The 23,921-nt window shown below is 37.6% G+C and overlaps 1 protein-coding gene across 2 annotated transcripts in view; it reads right to left on the bottom strand.

The window, feature by feature from the left end:
• Positions 1-23,921, bottom strand: part of LOC128689131 (dopamine D2-like receptor) — a 54,558-nt gene that overhangs the window by 8,233 nt on the left and 22,404 nt on the right. Inside the window, exons 4-7 of one of the 2 annotated variants that reach the window (XM_070087228.1) lie at positions 23,406-23,524; positions 16,826-16,973; positions 11,111-11,312; positions 4,284-4,486 (exon numbers count right to left, since the gene is read on the bottom strand). In XM_070087228.1, the coding sequence (XP_069943329.1) occupies positions 4,284-4,486; positions 11,111-11,312; positions 16,826-16,973; positions 23,406-23,524 (672 nt within the window). Of the gene's footprint in view, positions 1-4,268; positions 4,487-11,110; positions 11,313-16,825; positions 16,974-23,405; positions 23,525-23,921 lie in introns of those variants that run through there. The other variant, XM_053777256.1, reaches the window with a different exon arrangement.

The following is a 23,921-nucleotide window of genomic DNA, read 5'->3' as shown; positions in this document are numbered from 1 at the left end:
CATGGAGAGATGTTATCCGGCCCAATTGCCTTTGAGGTGTCTAGCTCACTCAGAAGCCTCTTCACTTCTTCCTAGGTTGTGTGTATTGTGTCCAACACTTGGTGGTGTACCCCACCTCTCCGTCTCTCTGGAGCCCCTTCCGTCTCCTCTGTGAACACTTCTTTGAATCTCATGTTGAGCTCCTCTCATACTTCACGGTCGTTTCTTGTTGTCTCTCCTGTGTGTGTGTGTGTGTGTGTGTGTGTGTGTGTGTGTGCGTGTGTGTGTGTGTGTGTGTGTGTGTGTGTGTGTGTGTGTGTGTGTGTGTGTGTGTGTGTGTGTGTGTGTGTGTGCGTGTGTGTGTGTGTATGCTCAAGAAACATAATTGATAAATCTTTTAAAATTGCTAGAAATACTTTTTACAATCCAAAAAGGGACTACCAACCTTATTCAACTAAAAATATCTTGGTTCTCCCTTACCATAAAAACTTGGTTGATATGCCTTTTCTTCTTAAAACTTTTAATATCAAAGTTGTATTTAAAAATCTTGATACAGTAAAAGAAACTTTTGATAAAGAGTTCCCCACAAAATGCTGACTGATGTGTCCATAAGATTCCTTGTAAAATTTGCGATAATGTTTATTACTGTCGAACTGAGATTAAAACAACGTAAATATAACATTAGAACTGGGCAAGATTCCAATGCTCTATTGATTCATGTGAGAGATTTTAACCATCCAATTGATTTTCAAAATGTTGAGAAAGTTGTTTCAAGCAGGTCCATGGTCGACAGGAATGTAATTGAATCTTGCTTCATAAAAAGCAGTTTTGAAAATAATATGAATATTTCCTTTTGTTTATATAAATTAAATCCATTTATAATTAATAGAATTTGGGAAGAATTTAATAATACTTTGGACAAATAATAAATCTCAATTCTTGGGTAGAATAGTTTGTGGGATGCCGCGAAGGACCTGTCTAGTTGGGCCAGCGGGCCTACTGCCGTGTTCTCTTTCTTATGAGTCGCGTGTCGTCGCGCGTCAGGTGTTGCTTTGTTGTGGGATGTGATGATGAGGTGTGGTCTAGACTCTTTATATGCCTTCCTTTGATGTATTACTTTTATTGTTCTTTGATAATGTGAGTAGTCACGAAAGCACTTGGAATTTCACTATTCTTTCACAGTGGTTGTTTTCCATATATATATATATATATATATATATATATATATATATATATATAATATTATATATATATATATATATATATATATATATATATATATATATTATATATATAGTTATCGTTTAAAATAATGCATTTTCTATAGACTTTAATGACACGTTAGTAATAATTAACACTAGAATGATCATCAAAATAATTGTTGTAAAAATAATAATTTTAGTATAAATACATATTTTTACTTAATTTTAAATACAGTTATGAATAATATCACGATAAAATAACATAAAAATGAAGGTGATTACAAAATGATTTCCTTTATCCCATTAGTAAAGGTTAAATCTATGAACTTTCTCTCTTTTATGAAAGTTAATTTAGGTGATACTGTTAGGTCCTCCTTATTATAGATGTTAGAAGTCTCTTACAACTTTTTATGGCATTTTATGCATTACAAAAAATATGTTTATTTAAATTTATGAACTGTTTAATTTATATTTATATGCAGAATTATAATTCTGCCAACAATGATATGTTTTATTATTACATCTGTGATGTGTGTGAGACAGACAAGCAGAAAGTAGTCTGTTGCGAAATAATAAGATTTCATTCCGAGCTTAGACAGAGTTATATGTAAAAGATTTTGGAGTTGAACTCGCTCCCTTCAATGTGGGAGTGAACTGATGCTATTAATGGTGTCTTGACCCATGGAACTGGAGCGATCTTTCCCCTTCACGGATTAAACTTATTTTCCTACCATTCCTCGTGGGCTGGTTAGTCATCCACTGGCCTACAGGAGCTAGGTTTCCATCTTTAAAAAAAAACGCTATTGATACTAGGACTATATTAAGGAAGTGATTAAAAGTTATTAACTTTATAGATGGATGATGAAGAAACCGTGTCAGTATTTATGTGTCCTCGTGACGCAGGGGTACGGTTCGTCGGTTGCTTCTACAGTATGGTTTGCCTACCTCTTCGAGAATGTGATGATAACGAATTGTGGTTTTGACACCCCTTGGCGAAGTGGCGAGTTGTCTATCTGTGGTTACTCTCACAAGAAAACTTCAGTTTACTGATGAGAATGCTAGTGTGAAGCCGAAATACACAACACTCATTTTATCTTCAATTTCACAGTATCCGTGTGTGGGTTCGCTGGTGCCAATTGCTATTTTTTTTTTTTAAATTTTGAGTTTGGATACATATTTGTTATGAGAGAATAATCCAGTAACCTCTCTGACGAAAGCTGGATCAGAAAGCTTATATAAGACAAAAATGAAGCGACATGATAGACTCAAGTTGCAGAATAAGCTAATATTAAATTAAGCTTTGAGCTAGCAGGTCTCTGATGAGAGGTGCAATTGTAATCATTCTAACATTAAAGCTCCTTTCAGCCATCTTCACTGGTGACTGTTTTGTGAAAGCTCGCAGCTGGTAACTAACTTCTTATAGAATAAGAAACGTAGCACGAGCTTTGAAGTGATGACACCTTAGAAGTACCCGTGACGTGTTACGATCTTTGAAGTGTTAAACACAGAGGCACCCGTGACGTGGGGTGATGGGACAAGTGTTTACCTCAGGCCACACTCTTAAGTGCACCTCTTACTATCCATTTACAAGAGCTCTCCTCCTCGCCGGAAGATTAGGCAGCAGCCTTACAGAATATTATATATATATATATATATATATATATATATATATATATATATATATTTATATATATATATATATATATATATATTATTCAGTCTACGTTCTCTTCAAAGTGGGGAGTCTTCGGTCTGGAGTAGGTTTCTTGATTCGAGAAATTAATACTACCGTCCTCTTCCTCGGATCAAATCTGACTATTTTAGGCTCGTAGGATGTACAGTGAATCAAATAATACCTCCTACGATCAAATATGGAAAAAAATAGCCTTAGATATATATATTTAAATATCTGAATTTTACTTAAAACAAACCCCAGTAGAAAATGTACAGAAGTTTTCTTTAGGTTATGAAGTTTTGTTTTGTTTTCTAAAAACACAAAATCTTTAGCATTCACAATTTCTCTTGCTGACTTATTTACAAAATCAATATTTATTAAGACTGAAATATTCATTTGAAAAGAAATTACAAAATGCCCGTTCTGTTGGCCTTAAAGCTCGTGCTTTATACGAACAGTTAATATACTGATATTTCTAGTAAAAATAAATACGATTTAATGATGCATAATGGCTTTTGTATTTGTTAGATCAAGCTAAATAATGAGTAAAGAGGATTATATATGCAGATTAATGATGGCGCTACAAAATACATTACAACCTGATAATAAAATTACGCTTATGCATTTTTACTTGCGTAGGAAAAACTAACTTTTGTTTACCGTCTCTCTCTGTCTTTCTCTCTCCTGTCTTCTCTTTCTCTCTCTCTCTGTCCTTTCTCTCTCTTTCTCTTCCTGATCCCCTCTTCCACTTACAAACAAAAGGAGCCATTCACGCCCTTATACACGACATATATCAGGCCAATTTTTGTCTATGCAACGCCAGTACGGACCCAGCATCTGGTAGAATATGCACGGAAGACAGAAAAAGCGCAAAGGTTTTCAACGAAATTAGTTTCAGAGGTGTATGTACTATGAGGAGAGGCTAGAGGAGCTATACTTGATGGCTAGAGAATAGAAGGACAGAAAGAGAAATGATTACGGCATGCAAAATACTAAGAGGAAATGATTAAGAAGACATGGAGAATCTGTTTGACAGGCGGGTCTCAACTATACGAGGTCACAGCTGGAAGTTAGAAGAATAGATGAGTCACGGGGATGTTGGGAAATATTTATGTAGCCATAATGTGGTTAGGAAGTGGAACGACTTAAGTAAATGGCGTGGAATAGGTATGGTAAGGATCACGAAGTCAGGAGAGAGTGAAACCAGTAGCAGTCGGAGTAGAGGCGGGGCCAGGACCTGAGACTAAGTCCTTGCAATCATACACACACACACACACACACACACACACACACACACACACACACACAGGGAGAGAGAGGACCCAGTAGCAACTAGTGAAGACGCGGGGCCAGGAGCTAAGACTCGACCCCTGCAACCACAAATAGGTGAGTACACACACACACAACCACCACTAGTTCTCACATACTAGAATCTTTTTGAAGGCTTTCCTAAACTCCGGGTTGAAGATGGTGTAAATGACGGGGTTGAGGAAGGAATTCATGTAACCTATCCAGGTGGTGAGGACGAAGATGGTCATGCCGGGCTCCAGGCTCGGGTTCTGCGTCTTCTTGCTGATGGCGTCAACGATGTTGCAAGTAAAGAAGGGGACCCAGCACACCAAGAATGCACCTGCAACAGACGATACTTGTACGGAGATGCATCAATATCACAGGAAAAATGGAGATATTTTAAGGACTACTAGACAACTTATGTTACTCTCTATACCACGCAAAATAACCAGTGAAAAAAATAGTATTATTCCAGTCGCTTTCGTCATTTCGCAAATTTTCCATGAAAATTATAATATTGGAAATCACGAAAGTTCTTCCAATACTAATATTTTTCACTGTCGTTATTTTTCACATTAAAAGCAGTTTAAGCAGACCACAAAACTTTATTTCTCTTCGCTGCACTCATAGTGGGAGTTTATGAAGCACTTTATTAAGCCCAGGTCTGGGCGAAACCTCGTATAATAAAACCCCACAGTGGGCAAAACGTCTCATTTCAGGTGGAATCTTGTTAAAAAATGCCCCAGTGTGAACAAAACGTAGCAAAAAATGGCTTTCCCTGCCTAAAGCGTCTCTGAATTAACGAGTCAATAGAGATGGAAATATAGAACAAGACTCAGGTGGAGCGTGGCTAGTGGAGTTGCTAGCCGAGTTGATGAAGATGGATGTAAAATGGGTGGAGACACAGATGGAGCGTGGATAGTGGAGTGGACGAAGGAGTAGACAAGGGTGGATAGGCGGGAGTAGAAAGTCACCACTACCATTACCAACCATTCTATAACTATTATTTCCACTACCACAATCATCAACCCAACAACCTCCTTAATTCTACTTTCACCACTATTACCACCACCACAACTACCTTCCATTCCCTCGTCTCCTTTCCCTCCATCTCTTCACCTGTCCTCCATTCTTTTTTTCTTCTATCCCTCCTCTTCTTTCCCTCCTTTGCCTCCTTCATCTACCTTTTCCTCTTGCAATACACATTTTTTTCCAACGATTCGCTAATTGGAGTGAACTCTTCCTCCTCTCCTTTCTCTCTCTCTCTCTCTCTCTCTCTCTCTCTCTCTCTCTCTCTCTCTCTCCGTTCTCCTCATTTCTCTTCCACCTTTTCTTTCTCCACTACTTCCTTTTCCAATACTACCCCATCCAGTACTCTCACTCTTTCTCTCTCTCTCTCTCTCTCTCTCTCTCTCTCTCTCTCTCTCTATATCTCTCTCTCTCTCTCTCTCTCTCTCTCTCTCTCTCTCTCTCTCTCTCTCTCTCTCTCTCTCTCTCTCTCTCTCTCTCTCTCTCTCTCTCTCTCTCTCTCTCTCTCTCTCCTTGTTATTCACACCGCAGTAATTATCTTGTTTTCTCATCAGTCATTTCTAAATAAATGCTCACCTCTCTGTCCTTCCTTTCATTACATCTTTATTGTCAATTTTTGCATCATTCATTCCCTCCCTCCCTTGTTGGCTATTCTCTGTTGCCCTTTAAGTTTTCCTCATTGTTTCATCATTAAAAAATAATAATTATGTTTCATACACACACACACACAATAATAATAACATACATAATAACACAACAATAACAATCGTAGCCGTAAACTGCTGACAATAGTTATGACAAACTCAAGGGAGGCTCCTTGTCTCTGGAGTGGCTCTTGATCCGAGGAAGTGAACCTGCTCTTCCCTTCTTGGGAACTTAACTGGGTGGTTCCTATTTCCCCTCTCTGGGTTTAGCGCTTCTCCTATGACTACTGGGACTGCGTTTTGCTCTGAGTCAGACCTTGACAAACCTCTGTTTAGAGCGAAACGTCGTTCAAGTAAGAGCTGACCTTGGCCAGAAACATTGCACAGAGTAATCTAGAAAAGTCTCTCTATGTAGCCTAGAAACACTGATAGGAAGATTTGATATACCGCCCAGAGACACTGAAAGGAAGCATTGATATACCGCCAGGAAGCATCTATAGGAAGCCTCGATATATCGTCCTTCAATGAAACCTTCGGGAAAACGGAAATTTAATATACAAGCCATCAGAAGGAAATATTTCCCTTGCCTCGATAAATTATTATTATTATTATTATTATTATTATTATTATTATTATTATTATTATTATTATTATTATTATTATTATTATTATCTCTTTTTGTTATGACATTTCTTGTGAACTTTTGTCAAAATGTTTCTTTCTCTTTCCCCCTCTTCCACTTTCTCATTTCCCGTTAAATTCTTCATAACCATCACTCTCGTTTAGTCATGTGTGTGTGTCTCTCTCCCTCTTGCCTGTAGATGGTTCATTCTTGCCCGCAACACGTTCAACAAGCATTCATACCAGTCAGAGAATTGTCTTTGATGTGCAACCCTTAATTAACACAAGTTTAGATTCTTATGACTTTCCCTTTCTCTCTCTCTCATTCTCCTCCCTCTTTCACTTTTGGTGGGTTGATAGGTGTTTATCTGTGTACGTTTGTGTGTGCGAGAGAGAGAGAAAGAGAAAGAGAGAGAGAGAGAGAGAGAGAGAGAGAGAGAGAGAGAGAGAGAGAGAGAGAGAGAGAGAGAGAGCCCTTTTTGCTTCATTAGGGGGAATAGAGATTTTAATATACATTGTACAGTTGGCACAGATATTCTGTATATTGTCTACAAAATAAAAAAAAACGTTAAAAGTGACGCAAAGTGGAGAACATAAACTACGGCTGCATGTTGTGTTCCCATAAGAAATAGAACAACCGTTTAATTTGTGTAAAAGATTCAGAAAACTGACATGTGTCTAACTTATTAACTCGTCTGTTTTCTAAACGGTCTCGACAAATTCTGTCAGACACGTCTTGGCATCCCCACTGTTTCTTCAAGTGTCTAATTCACAGCCGTTTAAGTTACGATTATTCACTTCATTGTTATGTTAATCATTGAAGGTTATACATCTTTATACCTTGAGATTCTGGGTTAAGGAAAATACTTTGCTGCAATTATGACAGTTTCTTAATCATCATCTGTATTTTCTCCTTCAATCTTACGACTTCTATTAGCAACATTTTTTTCAGCATTTCTTCATAAGAAATGAAATTACATAAGAACATAAGAAAGGAGGAACACTGCACCAGGCCTGTTGGCCCATACTAGGCAGGTCCTTTACAAATTAGACACATGTGCAACTCTTGGGTATCTTTATTGAGGAAACGTTTCGCCACACAGTGGCTTCATCAGTCCATACATAGGAGAAACTTGAAGAGCAGGAGGAGAATGAGGTAATCAGTCCCTCAACCTTGAGTCGATGTGTTCAGTCCATCAATCTTGAGTAGAATACGGCATGTGAGCGGAGAAGCAGCTTATAAACCGTATGGCAGGAGAGGTGCAGCAGTCATAGGTGGTGTCACATTTGTTTAATGTGGAAGTAGGTCGTGCCCAAGAATTAGGCAAGCGAAGAATTCCTAAGCATTAAGATCCCAAGAAGTTGCACTGTGTGGCGAAACTTTTCCTCAATAAAGATACCCAAGAGTTGCACATGTGTCTAATTTATCAACATGTCGGTTCTCTGAACCATTCATCTACAAAGGTCCTTTACAATTCACACATGATGTTCCTTGAGGCGATAATCAATATGGGATCTGAAGTATTATTGCCTCTCCTGATCGTCCACCACAATCATCTGTGGAAATATTCTCTGTGCTTTTCCGACAAAATTTCCACATGAGATAAAAATCCCGTAAAGTATGCCACAGAATGTTCAATTCCCATGAAAAAGTCCCATAAATTTCATGGTATAAATGTTCTTCCACTAAAGAGCCCACATAAAGTTTGTTCTCCCACATATTTGGGAAAATTACCACAAAATGGCAAGAGATTGGACAAATATATGAGTGGGAGGGACTGGGTTTGATTGGTGTCGTGGGTATGAGAGTAAATTCTTGGGTAGCTTTGGGTAGGTGTGGTTTTGATAAGGACCTGCCTTGTATGGGCCAGTAGGCCTTCTGTAGTGTTCCTCCAGACTCTTAAAGTACTTTTCTTCCCACTTACATTACCCGTGTCCAGCTAAATGGGATTTCCGAGTCAAGTCATTAACATTATCATTCACTCCAACCTCCCGTAAAATTACAACGATCACTTTACAACATTCATTGCTTGCTAGATGTACCATCAATCACTTTTCACTACCTCCATCACTCCCATTCTTCACCCTCGAGTATTCTGTTCCCTTCTCTACATCTACCTGTTTGATGCACACCTCTCATGATCCACCTATCTTTATCCATTCCATCTACGTGACCAACCAATTGCAATAACCTTTTCTTCACTCTTGAATAATACATTCCATACCACCACACATTCTGATTTCTTTACGCTTTATTCTCTTCCTAATATGCGCAACACATATGGCTCTCAGACGCATCGTTTCCATTGTTACCTAATTTTTGTCGGAACATCCAAAGATCGTGATTCACACCGACATCAACACTCTCAAACTTTTAGTTATTTTTTTTTTTGCATTCAAGGGTAAAAATTCTTCTGCTTAATCAATTCTCTTGTAATTATCTTTCCCTCGTCTGTTTCAGGATTTACCAAATACTTCGTAGGCCCCTCTGCAGATGCGTCGACTTCCATATACCAAAAAATAATTCTACGGGTTGTTTCGCTCCACTTTTACCTCCCCCTCCACCTGGTCATCCTTCTCTTCCATTCCATCTCTCTCTTCCCTCCTGCCTCCTTAATCTTCATCTCCCTCCCAGCTGCTCATCCATTTCCTCCCATTTGCTGCTTTACTTCTACGTTTCATCTGTACATTTACGATCTACTCTTATCCCACTCCTCTTCTGATGTTATATATATATTCCTTGCCAAGGTCCTCTCTACCTCTTACTTTATTTCTCTCCCTCCTTCCTCTAAAGAGAACTCTCCAGTCACTCCTTATATTCCTTCTCTATTGCTCAGTTTCCCTTCTTTCTCCTTTCTTCCGTTTTCCTTTATCTTATCTTTTTCCACCTCTTATCTCTCACCGTCTCCGTTATCAATTTCTACACAGTTTATCTACATTTCTTTCCTTCCTTACGTTTAGGTGTACTTACATAAGAACATAAGAAAGGAGGAACACTGCAGCAGGCCTCCTGGCCCATACTAGGCAGGTCGTTCTCAAACCCAAAGGCCACTAACAAAAATACAAATAGAAAGCACATCTGTCACGCACTCAACAGACGGAGGTCCGAGCCCCCACCACATCTTATGGTGATTGATCCACATGGATTTGGCGCTTAACGTGAAATATAAATTAATATATAAAACTTTCCCTCCTTATTCTACAGATTTTATTCTCAATCTTTCTCTTCTCTCATTTTCTTACCCTTCCTCTCTACATTTTCTACCCTTTTTTCCCCCTTTTCTACTTCGCTGTTCTCCCTACACTGTTTCTTTCTTCCTCCTATTCATCACATTTCTCTCTCTCTCTTCCTTCTACGGTCTTTCCTTTTCTCCCCCTCTACACCTCTAAGGTCTCTTTTCTCCTCCTCCCTTTTACATTTCTCTTTCTCCCCTCAACGGTCTTTCTTCTACCCTCTACACCTATCCTCTCTCTCTCTCTCTCCTTCTCCCTGGAAACACATTCACTTTTCTCGGTTATAATTACTTCATGTCCCTCGTTCCATATTGATAACTTTTGCATTCCTCTCTCTCTCTCACTCTTTCTCTCTCTGTCTATCTTTCTCTCTCTCTCCAGCTTTCTCTTCCCCTCAGATGAGGGGACACGCTTCGCTGGACATAAAACCAAACTGGACGAAGGAAAAGGAATAACATTAATTTTATTGGTAATGAAATGTATTACATTATCATTATTATTATTATTATTATTATTTTTATTATTATTATTATTATTATTATTATTATTATTATTATTATTATTATTACAAATATTATTGTTATTATTATTATTATTATTATTATTATTATTATTATTATTATTATTATTATTATTATTGGAGTACATGTCTTTATTGATGTGACAATTTAATTTTTAAAAATTATTTTCTTTATTTTCAATTTTAAGTACACTTATTTAGTTAAAGTGTTAAAATTCGGATATTTCTGTTCGCAATTGTTTATTTACACTAACGCAGAGGAAATATCATGGTGGACTCTGTAACACCTGTTGTTGATAATGGTGAAAGACAAGTGGAGAAAAATTACATTTAACTGTATAGAAACGTTTGCTACTAGTACAACGTTTCGTTTTGTCCAGGGACAGCCGGAACGTTTCTCTGCATCATAGTGTTTTTTTCAACACTTATTGTGTGTGTGTGTGTGTGTGTGTGTGGATATGCAGTATTCCGTGAGACAGGAAGTGTCGAACTGTGTTTGTGTTTGTGTGTGTGTTTCTCTGGCTTCAACTTTTTGTACTAGATTTAGACGAAGCTGTAAACGAAAGATAAAATTGATAGTACTTCTATACTTCTGCATGTATTTACCACTGCAACTTGTTCCCGAGTTAGAACGTTCAGTTTCCTACGAAATACCGATCGTTTTCATTTGGCAGATCTAACATCATGCGGAAATTTAATGTTTCTAATTCTAGGTTATGTTAAGTTAAGGTACATTAACGAAATAACAAAAACTTGCGGCTAATTGCTGTTTTTTTTTCTCTCTCTCTCTCTCTCTCTCTCTCTCTCTCTCTCTCTCTCTCTCTCTCTCTCTCTCTCTCTCTCTCTCTCTCTCTCTCTCTCTCTCTCTCTCTCTCTCTCTCCTCTCCTCCAGCAGTCTCCATTAACCTCTCCTTACCCAGGACGATGGCTAAGGTCTTGGTGGCTTTCCTCTCCTTCTTGGCTGAGGATTTCTCCCTCTTCTTCTTGCTGGCTTTGTTGACCTTGTAGATGGTGAAGCGGGCCGAGGAGGCTTTCTTGTCCTTTTTCTCAAGGAGCTCCCCGCTCTCCTCCACCGCTCTCCCTGCGCTCCCCGCAGACCCGTTTCTCTTGGACTGGATCTGGTAGTTGGGGGAGAGTGAAACAAAATTAGTTGTGGTGGTGGGGGTAGAGCGTTAGTGATGGTAATATATTGTGTTGGCGGAGATAGTGATAGTGAAAAGGGGTTGATGGAGAAGAGGTGTTGAAATGGTTAATGGAAGATAAATGTTAGTGATAATGGAAGAGAGGAGTTGGTGGAAAAGAGGCTTTGGAGGTGGTAGTGGTGAATAAATGGCAGGAAAACAGGCAGACTGGCTGTCATACAGACACTCAGAGGCAGACAGAAAGGTATACAGACTGCGAGAGACATAAATATGCAAACAGACAAAAAAGACACATAGACGAATAGATTGATAAATAGCTATAGACAGAACGAGAGAAAACCAGTAACTCAGATACAGAAGAAAAACGACAGACAATAAAAATAGCAAAATATGCAGTAAACAGAGAGTAAATGTATAAGGAAGGAACATGAGCAACGTATGGGTAACTTTTATTTTATACACGTTTCACACACCAGAGGCTTATTCAAGACAATGTATTGCAGAAGCCTCTGGTGGGCGAAAAGTCTCCTAAATAAAAATTTTCGATATTGCATTTGTGCCTTTATATATTAGTCGCTACTAATTGCCTTCTGTAATATATAAATTAAAGAGAGCTTGGGAAAGTAAAATAAAATCTGCTGTATGTAAAGCTAAAAATATAAATTTTGCTAGTAAGGAATTTATTCTAAATTACTTAAAAATAAATTATCAGTTTTTATGGAAACCCCTCACTAAAATCGTATAAGCTGAAGCCGCTAGCCTGATCTCAACTGCCGAGGTAAGACGCTGTAACCAGACGTGAGGTGCCTTGTTTAGTGAGCTTCGACTGACCAAGTCGAAATGCAAGAAGCTTTCCGGAAAAAAAAAGTTTAATCTCTCTGTCTCTCTTTTCTTTTTGAGTGCCACTAAGATCGAATCTGACCCTCACTGCAGCAAGACCGAAAAAGAAACTAATTGCCTTTGACTGTTCACAAGAAACACCAAGATGACGACAATCTACTCAAGACTTAAGGTTCAAGCTCAGAACTCAGGCCTCAAAGACTTTAGGCCTCAGGGCTCCAGATTTGATGACTCGACGTTTATTGATTTGCAACACGGCTCAGGAATCAATGATTTCTTCATTTGCTTAAGTGCAAATAAACAACACATGTGACCGATAGGTCAACAAACCTTCGAACGAGTGACGCAAGTCAAACTGTTAAACACCAACAACAACAAAACCGGCAGACAACCTTGATGGATCAGATTTCTTCCAGAAAATGCTTGTTCTTTCTTTCCGAGAAATTCTCGAAAGATCCCTCGAGCAAATCCACCGCTGAGGCAGAAAGACGTCCATCGCAAAATCTATCCTTGACTGGAAGAGAAACATATTCGATTTCCTCTTCGCCTTCAGATTTACGACACATCAGAGCTTTAGATAAAGGATCAGGAACCTCAAGAATCATCCGAAGGGAATCCTGAAGCAACAGGTGGTTCCAGGAGTGTCACCTCCCTTTGGAACAAAGTTTGGAGTTCCAGAAATTCAGTCTAGCGTTGCTGGAACAAGATCCAGTCTCATGAAAGGTGTCTGATTGTAGTGAAGAGAGATTTAGCGTTACAGATAGGAGAATTTTACAAGTGGAATAAAATCCGATGCTCCTGGAATACGACAGAGTGTTTCTTGAATAGAGTCTGGAGCTCCTGCAATGCGATCTGAGATTCTAAAATCAAATCTGATGCTCACGAATGGATTCTTCAACATTTCAAATTTAATATAGTGCCTACAAAGGAATCTTTACATAAGGAAGCTTCACCTAATAATAAGAGGCTCAGGAATTACTACATAATAAAATGTGATATATCAAGCAGATATTTTATTGCAAATACATTTGCAAAAGTCTTCGCTCTTGTATGTGTTGCTTGTCTGGCCGGAGAGGAGAAAGAGCAATTATGTCATCCATGAGGTGAAAAGGAGGAAGAGTCTCATTAGATGGTGGGATCATTTGGGTCACTGCCAGCTATATTTCCGACGACGGAAGTTGAGAACTGCCATAAGTAAGAACGCCCAATAAACTAACTGCCTTCGTGCGTGCCCAAGTTCAGGATGGGTCACTGATCCAGCAATTTACATCATTTTCAGTATCGGGTAACTTATACTCGAGGATTTATTTTGGTTAATGTCCAGGAAAGTCTTGGCGGGGAAACTATAGGGCGTGAAAAACCCGGGGTGCCTAACGTTCTGCCTTTGTGTCGTTATATATTTCATTTTATGAGAAAACACACGAATAAAACTACATCACTTTCTCCAGTGTTGTCACCTTACCCTAAGTTTATACAATAATGAATTTAAAGACACATTTTTCAAAGTCATCCTTAAAACGTTACCTGAAGATGCCAGGTGCTACAAGCGAAACGATAGAAAAATAAGTTTCAAGTGGAGAGACAAAGGATTTTCGGTATAATAGGATACTAGTGTATCCGAGACAATCTGAAATTACTTTCCCATTCTCAAACTAGTTCTTGAGAGACGAAACGAGGAATCTGATTTTGCTCTTTTTTATTTTAAATTAACTTATACATAGCATTACATCTACAGTGTTACAATGGTAACTAATGTCCAGCAAAGACGTTCCTCCTTAGCCATATACGCATCAGTAAACCCAAGATTGCTAGTACTAACCCTCCACTCTGACATACTAAACCTCCAGTAAAGATTTCGAGATGGGTATCTCACTTGCACACACACATCATTGTATAAAATTATCAATACACCAGTACAATGACAATTAATAATACAACTGAAACTGCTAATAATAATAATGAGAATATTGGAAAAATAATAATAATGACAATAACAAAAAATAATAAAACGAAAAGAACATCAATGGTGACAATAATAAATTGAAAATTCGAGGCAATATCCTGTGAAGTGTGAGTGACCCAGGAAATCTTCATCGAGGTGAGTGCTGCAGCGCCAGGCTGGGAGCAGATTATGAGGCTGCTCCCTCCAGCTAGTATTATTTGTTCGTTGCATTTCCAGGTGATTATTTCACGATGCTCATGATCAACGGCTCGTAGATACAACCATATAACCCCCAACACATACAGACACACAGTGTGTATGAAGAGGCGGAGGCCAGGAGCTATAAATCGACCCCTGCAACTACAATTAGGTGAGTACACACACACACACACACACACACACACACACACACACACACACACACACACACACACACACACACACACACACACACACTTTTATGTCCTACCATACAGTATGCAGCATCTGCTTCAAGCCGACACCTGTTGAGTTAATATAAGAGCTAGAAAAACTTCACAGATCTGCAACAAAACTGCGTCCAGAGCCGGGAGGACTGACCTCCTAGTGGCTAAGAGAGTTAAACTTGATGATCTAAGATGGAAGAAGAGCCAGATGGAACATTATAAAGTTTACCAGGTAGTCAGTGGGTTCAACAGTTTAGACACTGAGTTAGTCTTGTGTAATCCTCTAAAGTTAAGCGGCTCACGTGTACTTCCGGAGATTTGCTTGTTACTACATTTATCCCAGATCCATTTTTTGTTTTAGCTTCACTGATATTTGCGGCTTCTCTTCTTCCGCGTTATACTACTCAGCGTTTTGTCTACCCATCATCTCAAAATCGCATGACCTTGCATTTGTTTAGCTTGATGAGTGTGTGTATGTGTGTGTGTGTGTGTGTGTGTGTGTGTGTGTGTGTGTGTGTGTGTGTGTGTGTGTGTGTGTGTGTGTGTGTGTGTGTGTGTGTGTGTGTGTATGTGTGGGTGTGTGTGTGTGTGTGTGTTCTGTGGTCGTCAGAGTTTGTCAACGCATGTATATAGAATAATACACACTGGCTTTGCACAACATCCCCTCCACCATTATCATTCTCACCCTCTCATCTTTGCATTTCATTTGCATTTTACTTTCTCTCGTATCCTCTCGATAATATTTCTCGTTCTCTGTGCTTTTCTTCTCTATTCGTTTTTACCATATCATCCTTATCTCTTTCCCTATTCACTTTATCATTCCCGCCTATCATCCTCGTAACCCTATCATCCTTGCATCTCATTTCTACATCATATCACTGCCTCTTACTTTTTCATCCTCTCCGTTTCTCATCCTCTTCGCCACCCTCTACTCCCTGATCTTCACTCTTTTTTTTTACCCTCTTCATAACATTCACATTCCGTGCTCCTCCCCGTCCTCCGTAATCTGTCTTGATCTCTGCCGAGTCAATCAAGGACGTCTAGATCTGCTCGACCTTTCAGGGACCTCGTACATACCTTTGAACTTTCCGGGCTAGCTACATCCTCTTGACCTTCCAGCGACCTTTTGCTTAACCTTTGGCTCCAGTCGTAGGCCTCAGAGGAAGAAGGTTACGGAGAAAATATGACATGAAGTTCGCCAAGAAGAAAGAAGTTTACGGAGAAAGTAGGTCAAGTAGAAAGTGCGTCTCAAACAAAGAAAGTTGCGAGAAAAATAAGATGGTTGTTTATGCATTTACTTTGCGGATAATGTGCAATTATATAGTTTAATAATGAAAATAAGCCGAGAGATATGGATGATCTAGGTGAAACTATGTCAATACTTTTTAAAGTTTTACGTGATGGAGAGAGTTAAGAAAAACAAAGCAATACGCTGCCAGTGCATTCATTGCAGTGTTGTGTTGCATATGGTTTATAAGTTAAATACCCCCAACGATGAGAGTATGCCGCAAAAGCTGACCACCTCGGGCGAAAGAAATTCGTTACTTTAAATGATTTAGAAGAAGTAGACTCGTACAGAATAACAAAGAAAAAATAATGAGCGCCCTTTAGTCAAGTATAGTAACCGGTTATCTGTAGGACACCGACGCAAATTAGCTACTGTCAGGTGGAGCTTGCAAAGCATTCACACTTGATATGTTGACCGCCAGGTGAACAACCTGGCGTTTGACGTTGTCAGCAAGTGTCACATCGCTGGGTTAATTACTTCTGTGAAGTAAGAAGCTCAGTGGTCAGACACATTCGTAACAACTGATCAGATCACATCAGTAACAACTCGACCTCTAGCGCTGCACTGTTGCATGTGATACTTGTCTGATGAACACGCTGGGTATGAGTGTGAGCAGTCAACCCAGCTGGTTTATCAGTTTATCAGACAAGTATCACATGCAACACTGCAACACTAGATAACTAGTGGTTACTGATGTGAGTTGGTCAGTTGCAAGGAATGAGCCTAACACCGCTGATCTCACCTCCCACGTCACAGAGGTAATTAACTCAAAGAGATCTCTCGTGTTGACAAAGTAAAACGCTAGTACAACTAACGGTCGAAATACAAAGTGTAAATGCTAGCAAATCCCACCTGGCAGCAGCTAGCAAGTGCCCGACCAGCTACTGGCAACCACAGATAACACAGCAGCATCCAGTACACCGACAAAAACTACTAAAAAAAATACGTTCTCTGGGGCGCTCCAGACTCCTCTTCACCTCCTCCTGGGGCTTACCTTAACTTTCTTCTGCTTACTTAGAAGAACTTGTCTCGGGGAGGTCTCCGGCAGGCTGGAGCTACCGCCCTCTGTTCCCTTTACTGCCTCTGCTGCCCCGTTCCTCGTCGACTGTAGACACGACGGCGCTACCCCCTCCCCTGACGACCTAACGGAAGGGAAAGATGGTCTTGAATGAGGTTATGTGGTGAACATGATGAAAAAAAAAAACACTAGGTTCAAAGGGATAAAAAATGGGGGCTAAACGTATTAGACAGACGGGGGAGTAATTAATTAAACGTATTAGACAGACAGGGGAGTAATTAATTAAACGTATTAGACAGACAGGGGAGTAATTAAATGTATTAAATAGACGGGGGGTTAATTAAACGGAGACAGAAAGACGGGGATTCATGGGTCGAGATACAAAGGGATATACCGTAAGTAAAGTGACAAATACGTATATATATACATATATATATATATTTATATATATATATTTATATATATATATATATATATATATATATATATGTATATATATATACATATATATATATATATATATATATATATATATATATATATATATATATATATATATATATATACATATATATATATATATATATATATATATATATATATATATATATATATATATATATATATACATATATATATATATATATATATATATATATATATATATATATATATATATATATATATATATATATATATATATATATATATATATATATATATATATACTGTGATCTTATTGCATATATATATATATATATATATATATATATATATATATATATATATATATATATATATATATATATATATATATATATATATATATATATATATATATATATATATATATATATATATATATAATGTCGTGCCGAATAGATCAAACTGGCCAATTAGCAAGAAATCAATTAAAATTAAGACCTTCCTGAAATTTTCTCTTATACGTTTAAAGGTATTTTCTTTTTATTTATGTTAATGTAAAAAATAATAATTTTGTAACAAAAGATCCTTAGAGAATTGATCTAACCTTATTATAACAAGTGCAATTTAATTTAGCCTAATCCAACTAAATATATTTTAGATAAGTTTTCAGTAATTAAATAATAAACAGACACAATGAAATATATTTTTTATTAGGTTCGGAATGATTTTTGCGAAATTATTGCATACACAATTTTTGCTTGCCTTATTCGGCAGGAAGAGCGTTGCTATTTAAGACAAAATCCCAAGTTTTACCTATTCGCAACGACACACACACACACACACACACACGACACTGGAGGACAGGAGAGATAGGGGGGACATGATAACGACATACAAAATACTGAGAGGAATTCACAAGGTGGACAAAGACAGGATGTTCCAGAGATGGGACACAGCAACAAGGGGACACAGTTGGAAGCTGAAGACACAGATGAATCACAGAGATGTTAGGAAGTATTTCTTCAGCCACAGAGTAGTCAAGAAGTGGAATAGTTTGGGAAGTGATGTAGTGGAGGCAGGATCCATACATAGCTTTAAGCAGAGGTAAAATAAAGCTCACGGTTAAGGGAGAGTGACCTAGTAGCGATCAGTGAAGAGGCGGGGCCAGGAGCTAGGATTCGACCCCTGCAACCTGAACTAAGTGAGTACAACTAGGTGAGTACACACACACACACACACACACACACACACACACACGCACACACACACACACACACACAAACACACACACACACAAACACACACACACACACATACACACACACATATATATATACATATAAATATATATATATATATATATACATATATATATATATATATATATATATATATATATATATATATATATATATATATATATATATATATATATATATAGTGTGAAACGAAAGCCTGTAATTGTTTTACATGATGGCAGGATTGCTGGTGTCTTTTGTCTGTCTCATAAACATGCAAGATTACAGGTACATCTTGCTACTTCTACTTACACTTAGGTCACACTACACATACATGTACATGTTTATTTATACACACTCATCTGAGTTTTCTTTGATTTTATCTTAATAGTTCTTGGTCTTATTACTTTTCCTTTTATATCCATGGGGAAGTGGAATAAGAATCTTTCCTCCGTAAACCATGCGTGTTGTAAAAGTCAACTAAAATGCCGGGAACAATGGCTAGTAACCCCTTTTCTTGTAAAAATTACTAAAATGAATAAGAAGAAGAAAATTGTCAAAGTGGGAAGTCTGAATGTGCGTGGATGTTGCGCAAATGATAAGAAAGAGATGATTGTGGATGTTATGAATGAGAAGAAGCTGGATATCCTGACTTTAAGTGAAACAAAGCTGAAGAGGGTGGCAGAGTTTCAATGGAGAGGAATAAATGAGATTAGGTCAGGGGTATCAAATAGAGTTAGAGCTAAAGAAGGAGTAGCAATAATGTTGAAGGATAAGCAATGGCAGGAAAAGAGGGACTATAAATGTATTAATTCAAGGATTATATGGAGTAAAATAAAGGTTGGATCTGAAAAGTGAGTTATAGTAAACGTATATGCACCTGGAGAAGGGAGAAGTGTAGAAGAGAGAGAGAGATTTTGTGAATTGTTGAGTGAATGCGTGGGGAGTTTTGAACCAAGTGTGAGACTAATGGTGGTTGGGGATTTCAATGCTAAATTGGGCAAAAATGTTGTGGAGGGAGTAGTAGGTAAATTTGGGGTCCCAGGGGTAAATGAAAATGGGGAGTCTTTAATTGAGCTATGTGTAGAAAGAATTTTGATAATAAGTAATACTTATTTTATGAAAAAGAGGATAAATAAATATACAAGGTATGATATAGCACGTAATGAAAGAAGTTTGTTATATTATGTATTAGTGGATAAAAGGTTGATGGGTAAGCTCCAGGATGTACACGTTTATAGAGGGATAACTGATATATCGGATCATTATTTAGTTGCAGCTACAGTTAGAGTAAGAGGTAGATGGGAAAAGAAGAAAATGGCAACAACAAGCATGAGGGAGGTGAAAGTGTATAAACTAAGGGAGGAGGAAGTTCGGGTGAGATATAAGCAACTATTGGCAGAAAGGTGGGCTGGTGGAAGTATGACTAGTGGGGGGTTGAAGAGGGTTGGAATAGTTTTAAAAATGCAGTTTTAGAATGTGGAGCAAAAGTTTGTGGTTATAGGAGGGTGGGTGCAGGAGGAAAGAGGAGTGATTGGTGGAATGATGAAGTAAAGGGTGTGTTAAAAGAGAAAAAGTTAGCTTGTGAGAGGTTTTTACAAAGCAGAAATGTTATAAGAAGAGTAGAGGATATGGAGAGTAAAAGAAAGGTGAAGAGAGTGGTGAGAGAGTGCACAAAGAGAGCAGCTGATAGAGTGGGAAAGGCACTGTCAAGAAATTTTAATGAAAATAAGAAAAAAATTTGGAGCGAGTTAAACAAGTTAAGAGAGCCTAGAGAACAAATGGATTTGTCAGTTAAAAACAGAGTAGAGGAGTTAGTAGATGGGGAGATGGAGGTTTTGGGTAGATGGCGAGAATATTTTGAGGAACTTTTAAATGTCGACGAAGAAAGGGAAGCGGTAATTTCATGCACTGGCCAGGGAGGTATACCAACTTTAAGGAGTGAAGAAGAACGGGATGTGAGTGTGAGGGAGGTGCGTGAGGCAGTACATAGAATGAAAGAGGGTAAAGCAGCTGGAACTGATGGGATTATGACAGAAATGTTAAAAGCAGGGGAGGGGGATATTGTGTTGGAGTGGTTGGTACTTTTGTTTAATAAATGTATGAAAGAGGGGAAGGTACCTTGGGATTGGCAGAGAGCATGTATAGTCCCTTTATATAAAGGGAAGGGGGACAAAGCAGATTGTAAAAAATATAGAGGAATAAGTTTACTGAGTATACCAAGAAAAGTGTACGGTAGGGTTATAATTGAAAGAATTAGAGGTAAGACAGAATGTAGGATTGCGGATGAGCAAGGAGGTTTCAGAGTGGGTAGGGGATGTGTAGATCAAGTGTTTACATTGAAGCATATATGTGAACAGTATTTATATAAAGGTAGGGAAGTTTTTATTGCATTTATGCATTTAGAAAACGCATATGATAGAGTGGATAGGGGAGCAATGTGGCAGATGTTGCAAGTATATGGAATAGGTGGTAAGTTACTAAATGCTGTAAAGAGTTTTTATGAGGATAGTGAGGCTCAGGTTAGGGTGTGTAGAAGAGAGGAAGACTACTTCCCAGTAAAAGTAAGTCTTAGACAGGGATGTGTAATGTCACCATGGTTGTGTAATATATATATAGATGGGGTTGTAAAAGAAGTAAATGCTAGGGTGTTCGGGAGAGGGGTGGGATTAAATTATGGGGACTCAAATACAAAATGGGAATTAGTGGATGAGTTTGGGAGTGTGTGTAAAGGTAGAAAGTTGAAAGTGAGCATAGAAAAGAGTAAGGTGATGAGGGTATCAAATGATTTAGATAAAGAAAAATTGGATATCAAACTGGGGAGGAGGAGTATGGAAGAAGTGAATGTTTTCAGATAATTGGGAGTTGACGTGTCGGCGGATGGATTTATGAAGGATGAGGTTAATCATAGAATTGATGAGGGAAAAAAGGTGAGTGGTGCATTGAGGTATATGTGGAGACAAAAAACATTGTGTATGGAGGCAAAAAAGGGAATGTATGAAAGTATAGTAGTACCAACATTCTTATATGGGTGTGAATCTTGGGTGGTAAATGCAGCAGCGAGAAGGCGGTTGGAGGCAGTGGAGATGTCCTGTCTAAGGGCAATGTGTGGTGTAAATATTATGCAGAAAATTCGGAGTGTGGAAATTAGGAGAAGGTGTGGAGTTAATAAAAGTATTAGTCAGAGGGCTGAAGAGGGGTTGTTGAGGTGGTTTTGTCATTTAGAGAGAATGGATCAAAGTAGAATGACATGGAGAGCGTATAAATCTGTAGGGGAAGGTAGGCGGGGTAGGGGTCGTCCTCGAAAAGGTTGGAAGGAAGGGGTAAGGGAAGTTTTGTGGGCGAGAGGCTTGGGCTTCCAGCAGGCGTGCATGAGCGTGTTCGATAGAAGTGAAAGGAGACGAATGGTATTTGGGATCTGACGATCTGTTGGAGTTTGAGCAGGGTAATATTTAGTGAAAGGATTCAGGGAAACCGGTTATTTTTATATAGCCGGACTTGAGTTCTGGAAATGGGAAGTACAATGCCTGCACTCTAAAGGAGGGGTTCGGGATATTAGCAGTTTGGAGGGATATGTTGTGTATCTTTATGCGTATATGCTTCTAAACTGTTGTGTTCTGAGCACCTCTGCAAAAACAGTGATTATGTGTGAGTGAGGTGAAAGTGTTGAATGATGATGAAAGTATTTTCTTTTTGGGGATTTTCTTTCTTTTTTGGGTCACCCTGCCTCGGTGGGAGACGGCCGACTTGTTATATATATATATATATATATATATATATATATATATATATATATATATATATATATATATATATATATATATATATATATATATATATATATATATATATATGTATATATATATATATATATACATATATATATATATATATATATATATATATATATATATATATATATATATATATATATATATATATATATATATATATATATATATATATATATGTAGATAGATAATATCATTTATTAGCTTATAAGGACCATAGGGTATCTAACTGAGCCTCCTAAATATGAGGTAAAGATATATTCCCCCAGGAAAAAAGAGGCATATCCAAAAAAAAAAAAAAGAAAAAAATCAATACTTCAGAAACCAAAATAAAGATAATGAAGTAATCATAGTGATGGTATTTCAAATTCAGTGCAATAAATTAATATTCATTAATATTCATGAAAAATATTTATAGAACACAAGTCGTAAAGAATAATTTGAAAGGTTAGAGGAAGAGCAATTGAACTGACTATAAAGAATACGGTTAGGTAGGAGGAAAAAAAAATATGGCATTTAAAAAAATTTTGAAATAATAATTGCATCATTATTGAAGGTGATGAGTAAAACAAATTTTGAACCAAATTTCAAAACTTGGTAACAAATTTCTGTACACAGGAACATATTAAAGAGTCAACTTTAGTGAGACAAGGAAATATGATATTCATTTTATATCTATGAAAAATAAAATCTGATATATAAATTACATAAATCCACTTTGAAGAAGTGATATTCTAAGTTAGGTAGTTTATGTAGTAAAGGATTTTTTTTTTTACAAACAAATTAAGTAAGCAAGATACACTTGATCACGTAAAGAAATTAGTGTGACCCAAATTAGCTACATAAAGGCTGAGAAAAATTAAGTCTACAAAATATAATATTCATGTATATAGAATATTTTCTGTAATATATCATCATTAGCATTAAACAATGAATCATAAGAGAAAACACACACACACAGTCACAGGTGAGGCCAGGAGCTAAACCTCGACCCCCAGAGACGAAACTCGGTGAGTACGCGCACACACACAGGTTCGGAGCCAGGAGCTGTAAATCTACCCTTGCAACCACAACTAAGTGAGTACGGTTTCTAATACTTACTCCTTCTCCTCCTTCATTGGTTCCAGATTGAGCTCCTCTGGCTTGGGATTTTTGATAATGTGGCAGTTATCCTCCCCACCAAGACCCACCACATCGTCCCCATCTTCATCATCCTCGTCCTGCAACCAAGAGCAAAAATGCTTAGTAACACCTGAGAAGAAACAATATCGAAGTTAACACTAGCGTATTTCTTTGTACATCATCATGACCCATGAAAAGACTATTGATACTATAGAAGATAGAAACACACACTTTATGAATAACTTAGGTATAATAGACACTTGTCAGTGTTCAGCAATAATTCACATGGAGAAAGACACTCAGAAGGTTAACTGAGCACTCAGAATATATATATATATATATATATATATATATATATATATATATATATATATATATATATATATATATATATATATATATATATATATATATATATATATATGTAAATATTTTCATCCAAATTAAGAATTTTCTGTAGGCAATCATTTAAAGTGGGTGTCTAGGTAAACCGAA

Source organism: Cherax quadricarinatus, chromosome 21, assembly GCF_038502225.1.
Source record: "Cherax quadricarinatus isolate ZL_2023a chromosome 21, ASM3850222v1, whole genome shotgun sequence".
Classification (NCBI taxonomy): domain Eukaryota; kingdom Metazoa; phylum Arthropoda; class Malacostraca; order Decapoda; family Parastacidae; genus Cherax; species Cherax quadricarinatus.
Note: the sequence above shows the minus strand (reverse complement) of the source record. Positions and strands in the feature narration are given on the sequence as shown.